The sequence below is a fragment of the Trichosurus vulpecula genome, chromosome 8 (assembly GCF_011100635.1).
Source record: "Trichosurus vulpecula isolate mTriVul1 chromosome 8, mTriVul1.pri, whole genome shotgun sequence".
NCBI lineage: Eukaryota > Metazoa > Chordata > Mammalia > Diprotodontia > Phalangeridae > Trichosurus > Trichosurus vulpecula.
Genome location: NC_050580.1, coordinates 181,243,835 through 181,250,959, shown reverse-complemented (window position 1 = coordinate 181,250,959; position 7,125 = coordinate 181,243,835). Strand labels below are relative to the sequence as shown.

The 7,125-nt window shown below is 41.0% G+C and overlaps 1 protein-coding gene across 1 annotated transcript; it reads right to left on the bottom strand.

Moving 5' to 3' along the window:
- Window positions 1–1,017: 1,017 nt before the first annotated feature.
- Window positions 1,018–2,579, bottom strand: RNASE12 (ribonuclease A family member 12 (inactive)). Its single transcript, XM_036734519.1, has 2 exons — window positions 2,540–2,579; window positions 1,018–1,502 (listed from the first exon to the last, which is right to left on the bottom strand). The coding sequence occupies exons 1-2, from the start codon at window positions 2,577–2,579 to the stop codon at window positions 1,018–1,020; spliced, it is 525 nt and encodes a 174-aa protein (XP_036590414.1).
- Between the last annotated feature and the right edge of the window lie 4,546 nt (window positions 2,580–7,125).

The following is a 7,125-nucleotide window of genomic DNA, read 5'->3' as shown; positions in this document are numbered from 1 at the left end:
AAGGAGCTTGCATTCTAATAAGAGAAGGCAAGACAGAAAAGAGAATTGAAAAGGGTGTGTATGTGGAGGAATAAAGGTACCAGGAATGGAGGGGCAGGGGAGGTTGCTGGTGGGGGGAGGGGGAATGAAGTAGATCGTGGTTTTAAAATGCAAAGAAAGTCGGGAGCAGAATGAAAGCAGGGCCCCACAAAAATGGAGGTTCCTGGAGGACCTCATCAGTGGGGGAAGGGGGGTATGTGTGTCTTACTTAGGGATATTTCATAATGAGTGGGTGGGTGGGCAGTGGTAGCCTGTTTCAGATGTTTAGGGAAGTTCTAGAATAGCAGCAGAGAAGGTAAATTTTTGAAGTCCAGAGAAAGTCAGGAACAAGGCTGGGAGGGGAAAAGAAGTCTTTCTTCATTCCTTCTCCTTTCTAAGTGTACTCTCCACCTCCAATTTCCTGCTTAGCTGCCCAGTGTCCTCATGCTGTCTCTAGTTCACTCCCACTTACTTGTGACAACCCAATCTCAATCTACACTTAGATCTGATAAGTTCACTTATAATAAACGATTAGTAAGGTTTAATTAAGGCTTACTTTATCCAATGGTATTTTCATTTAATAGGAAGCAAAGAGGAGCCCAAAGAATAAAGCTGTAATAGTAGAATTTCAAACAGCATCTCCAAGAGCACTAGAGCCCTTCCCAGGTACCCCTGATAACACAAAAGTAACCATCAGTTATACCCACTTGACACATAGCATGCATTTGGTATAACTACAGGGAAAGCCTGCTTGCCTCCAGCATCCCCAAACACACTCACAGCTCATCATTCAGTGCAGTAAATTGTTTTATTGAAGGAAAAAAACAAATAGAACAGTACAGGCTGTGCAAGGATCATCACTGGCTCCCAACTATTTCACTCAAGAGATCACCACATGCCCCTCCCTCCCCTCAGTTCCACCTTGGTCATCCTAGGGATCAGTGAGGATGATTCTCAGCTAGAGATGGAAGACAGGAAGTCCCAAACAAAGGAGCTGGTCTAAGAATCCTCCACAATTCCATGTAAGTATACAGGCCCTAATTCATCACAGTTGAAGAGGATAGAGTTGAATTTGGGCAGAGACTTGTATTTGCATCCTGGGAATTTTGTTCCTTCAATGAGTCTACAGTCTGTCAGCTGGAGCTTCATTGGGCTCTGGTGGCAGTCCATCCTTGAGGGGTACTTGCATGTAGTAAGGGTAGTAAAGTTAGTGCAGAGGCTAACAAGATTGTCTAGCTTCTCATGGATGAATGTGTGCTTCCGTTTGCAGGTGTCATTGGGACCCCGGATTCTTTTCAACAGCATCATGGAGTTACAGTACCTGGATAAGCGGTTAGACTTGGGGTAGTCTATATGCTCCTCATCGAAAGTCTTTTCATTTAGGTCATCATCCAGACCTCTGCTCAGACCCAGCATCAGCAGGAAAGTGAGCACCAGTAGTAGTAGCAGGGGGAAGATCCCATTCACACTTCTTGCTTTCTCTCCTGTGGGAAAAAGAGAGGTGGAACAAGACAGAGGAAAACTAGAGACTTTCTGACTCCATCTCTTTCTCATGATCTGTGAAAGACCTAGAACATCCTCCCTCCCTCCCTCCCAAATGCTAATCTAAATTCTTTCCATCCTTTAAGGCCTAGGTCAAGTCTCACCTCACACATGAACTTTTCCTGACCACATTGGTCTTTTTCCTTTTTACAATCCTGCCGTGCTTAGACTCATTGTCACTGGGGCTGGAGTCAGGAAGATCAGAGTTCAAACCAGCCTCAGACACTTAGTAGCTGTAGACTCTGGGCAAGTCACTTAAGCCTATTTGCTTCAGTTTCCTCCTCTGTAAAATGAGCTGGAGAAGGAAATGGTAAGCCACTCTAGTATCTTGGCCAAGAAAACCCCAGATAGGGTCATGAAGAGTTGGACACGACCGAAACTACTAATGAAGAAATGACAACAATTCTCTCATGTCTCTTGTCTTATCTCCACGGTTAGACTAAAATACCCCTGTCTAACTTCAGGGATTGACTTTTAAACTTTCTCATAGCACCTAGAATTTTTCTGGGCATGGAGTGGGTCTTTGTTTAATACTCTTTCCACAAAATGCTAACGCTGGCAAAAAAAAAAAAAGCGAGGTCAACTACAAACTTCTCATATTTGCAGACAAGAAAAGTGAAGTAGAGAGAGGGAAAACTATTTGCCCAGAATCACACAGCAAGAGTCAGGACCATTACCAGGTCTCCAGACTTTCAGGTGATTGACTGCTCCTTCCTCTGAGCCACAAAAACCTCTTTCAGTCACTATTTTCCCTTCCCATGTGTTCTGATCATTAATTGCTTTCTTGTATACAACATACATCCCTCTTATTCTGTAATGCCTCTCTCTCTCTCCCTCCCTCTCTCTCTCTCTCTCTCTCTCTCTCTCTCTCTCACTGCTCTCTCTCTCTCTCTCCTTCTCCTTCCCTCACTCCCTCTCCTTCCCTCACTCCCTCTATCTCGGTCCTGTCATGCCTTAGGCCAGGGTTATTTCTCCTTACCTATTTTATTTGCTGTGTCTCTCGCAGGCAGCAGGTCCATCTGGTCATGGGTCTGAGAAGCTCCCTGTGTTTCTTAGTTCTCCAGAAAGGGATGACACAGAGCCCTCTTGGGTTTGGGAGGGCAGAGAGAAAAGGAGGGACCTGGATGAGACATGTGTTAGGATATCATTGGAGGGGAAGGGAGTGTTACAATCAGAGGAAAGGTGGAGCTAGGATGTTATGAGTTGGTTATTATTAAACAGAGGAGAGAAATCGTAGCAAGTTTGGATATTTGGTTTATTTAATGAGGGGAGGCTGAAGAGATATCTGAGTGAATAAGTTGTTATGGAAAATTCAGTAGACTTTTTTTAAAGACTGATACTGGATGACAGGACTAGATATCATATGTAGACTATTAATAACACATTTACATAGCATTATATAGCAAAGTTTGCAAAGAGCATTCCTCATAACAATCCTGTGAGAAAGGTAGCATAAATATAATCATTCCCATTTTACATATGAAGAAACCAAGGATCTGAGATATTAAAGTAATTTGTCCATGAACAAACACTTTTCAATTATTTGAAGTTGCATTAACTTCTTCTTGGAATTTTATGGAATGTTCTGGAAAATATGATTTCACTCCAATATCTAAGCCTGTATTAATAACTAGCAACATTATAATGAGGTTTTTCAATGTTGTGAAAATATTGAGTCCAAAGTGATAAATGCTAAATGTTAAATGTCAGCATCAAGTTCCAAAGATCCTACTGGAAAAAAAGATACTAGCTACTTTAATACTCAAGCAATTCATGAAAGTTATCAGATATATATAGCTCTTAAAATACCCAGAGGTAAAAAAGCTAAGAGGAGGAGAAAAACATTCCTCCCTGATCAATGTCCCAGTTGGGACCCAGACCCAGCTCCCTTCAGATGGTACCAAGGGCAGGAAAGAAGCAGTAAAGCTACAAGATCATCAAGCCGCAGAGAGCATTAGGCATGAGTGGACACCCAGAAAACCACTTAGCGAGGCCTGTGAGGAGCTAGATTATGGCCTTAATTTTCAGGAGATGAGAATTCTCACCACTGAGATTACTTTTCTTTATTGGGGATGGGGAGAATAAGGGTGGACCTAATTTTCAATACTATCTTAAATTGTTCTGCAATCATACATACATTAGAGATGCACCCACAAGGGCTTCCCGGCAAACTAACACCTGTACTCTTCTGCCCTCTACTGAGTAAGGAGGTTGGTTGTTGTTTTTTGTTCCCGAAGAGGATCAAAGTGACATTACAATGCTAAAGTCAAGTTTCAGTGTGTTAGACTGTGGCTGATCAGACCAATACAAGCTCAGAATGCTCTACCACAGGTCAGGAACAAATAATCCATGTAAATATTTCGGGTGGATTCCCTAAATTTGCACATCCTGCATTTCCTTTGAGCTGTTTCAATTCTGCTTCCTTCATAGAGCACAGCACCTTCTCTGATGAGGGCATGTCGTGCTGAACGGTCCTGTGTCAGTGTCTCCCCATGTTACACAATCAATTCCAAAGTTCTTAAGAGAGACCTTGAGAGTGTCCTTATATCACTTCTTCTGACCACCACATGAACACTTGCCCTGTGTGAGTTCTCCCTAAAACAGTCTTTTTGGCAAGTGCACGTTTATTATTTGAACAACATGGCCAGCCCATTGAAATTGGTGCCCTTTGAAGCAGAGCGTGAAGGCTTGGCAGTTTAGTTCGAAGAAGGACCTCAGTTTCTGGTACCTTATCTTGCCAGGTGATCTTCAGAATGTTCCTAAGACAATTCAAAAGGAAGCAATTCAGTTTCCTGGCATGGCACTGGTACACTGTCTAGGTTGCACAGGCATACAACAATGAGTTCAGGACAACAGCTCTGCAGACTTTCGGTTTGGTGGTTAGTCTAATACCTCTTCTCTCCCATACTTTCCTTCAGAGCCTCCCAAACACTGAGCTAGCTCTGGCAATGCACTAGTCAACCTCATTATCAATGTGTACATCCTTGGAAAGTACACTACCAAGGTAAGTGAACTTATCCACAGCAATCAAAACTTTTCCATTTGCTGTAACTGCTGGTTTCATGTATGGATGTGGTGGTGGCTGATGGAGCATTTGTGTTTTCTTGGTGTTGTTAGGCCAAAATTAGCACAAGCAGCAGAGAATTGATCCATACTTTGTAGCATCTCAGCTTCAGAGGCTGCATTGATTACACAATCATCTGCAAACAGAAAATCATGCACCAGCACTCCACTTTGGTCTCGACTTGTAGCCTTTTCAAGTTGAAGAATTTACCATTAGTAACCTTGATGCTGTGTTTATCCTCATTGAAAGCATTTGACAACATGGCTGAAAACATCATGCTAAAAAGTATGGGAACAAGCACACTGCATTGGTGACTGGGAAAGCACAAGAACATTACCCATTATCTAGAACCAGGGCATGCATGTGATATTAAATCGATGTATGAAGCTGATAAACTTCTCTGGGCAACTTAATTTTGACATAATTTTCCACAAGCCTTCATGACTGACAGTATCAAAAGCCTTGATCAGATCTACAAATGTGTACAGACCTCTGTTCTGCTCCTGGCATTTCTCCTGGAGTTGTCAGGTAGCAAATACCATATCCACTGTTCCTCAGCTCAATCTCTAGAGAAGGCCCTAGGAGAGGCCAATAGCAGGATAGGGAAAAGGGAAGATGCTTTAAAAACCACAGAGAACAAGACTAGGGTTTTGCCTAAAGAAAAAACTTACATGATTATACAACAAATCAATTAGAAAATGACTACTTATGTTTCAAAAGGATTTTTCACCATTTTCCTTTAAATAAATACCCATTTGTTTACAGGGAATATCATCTGCCTTGTTGTGCATCATAGATAGGTACTTAGTAAATATTTGTTGAACGAATGAATGATTCATTTGACAAGGAATGTACTATCCATATATCCATCTATCTATCTATCTATCTACCTATTTGTCACCTCCTCTATGGTGGAAATGTATAAGACTTCTGGAGTGCTATGTAAGATGCCACATTGAAGTTCTTACCAAAGAGAGAAGGCTATTCCTTTCTGACCACCATGTTTAATCTTAACCAATCCTAATCTTGGATCACAATTTTGCTCTGCAGACTTCAAGGGCAAAAAATCACTTTCCAGTGGCCAGTAATCTTCAGGATGCCAAAGTCAGATCATTTACCCTTACTGTCCTTTTATGTACCTCCTTCCTGCAACACCAAATAGATTTATGTTTCTGAGATTATTTCTTTCAGTCACTTGGTATCCTCCTTCCATGTTGCATTTTAACTGGATTTCCCCTATAGGCATACATAAGGGGAGTAGATAAGGAGAACATATTAATTTCTCCTGGTCCCTGAGCCCTCCAAGGGAAGGAACTTTGTGGTGGTCAGCTTAATAATAGCTTGTATGTAGTAAGAAATCTTGTATGTAGTAAGAAGGAAGAAAAAAGGAAGGAAGGAAGGAAAGGAAAAATGGCTGTGATACAAGGAAACTGAGTCCAAAATTAAAGGAAACAAGGAAGAGAGAAAATTCAGTTCAACTTAACAGACATTAAGGACCTACTATGTGCAATCTGATACTGAGATAAAAATTTATCTATCAAGATAAAAAACTATGGAGATAAAAATTATTCAGTCCTTCACCTTAAGAAGTTTATTACCTGTTAAGGAAAAAGATATAATGTGCTCAAATAACTATGATGCCAAATAGAATGTAATAAGGGCTAAATGCTCTAATAAAATATTTCAGCTGAGATGATGAGAAGGTTTCATAGAAAACATGGCACCTGAGAAAAGAGAATTGAAGCAATAATGGAAAGAATATTGGACTAAGGGTGAGCATGTGGACTTGAAGCCCCACTCTGCTATTTACTACCTATGCTTCTCTGGGCAACTTGCTTAACCTCTCTGGACCTCAATTGGAGGTTGGACTATATGCTCTCTAAAGCACCTTCCAGCTCTAATCATGTGGTACTAATTCTAGCTGTGTCATTAACTGTATCATCTGTGCATATCAATTAACCTCTCTAGATATTAGTTCTCTTATCTGCAAAATGAAGCTATTGGATTAAATTACTTCAAGGATCTTTTAAAACCTTAATATTGAATATTGTATAATTTTGTAGCTGCCTCTAAGACAGACCTCTGTGGTCAGGGAAAAGTATTCAAAGACTGGCTGTGTAGGTTTCTGGAAAACATAGTTTGAAGAAAACAATGTTGTCTTTTCCCTACCCTAAGAGAAAACTCTGGAACTCACAAGACTGGTTCTTGGGAACAGGTCAGAGATTTTTAACTGAATATTGAGCCTGAAGTGTTTGGAACAGCAGCAGCAATGACAGCTGAAAAAGCAGTAATATCAACAAAATAGAATATTCAAAGGAGGAGAAAGATTCAGAAAGGAAGAGAGGTAAAGATGGATGAAGACTGAGAAAAGGGGATTTGATTTAGTAATTAAGAGATAGTAATCTTGGAGAAAGCACCCACACATGTAGAGAAATCTCTCTGTAAGGATGGAATTGAGGTCAGTCACTAGGGAGTAGGACCTACCCAGTGGAAGGAGAAAA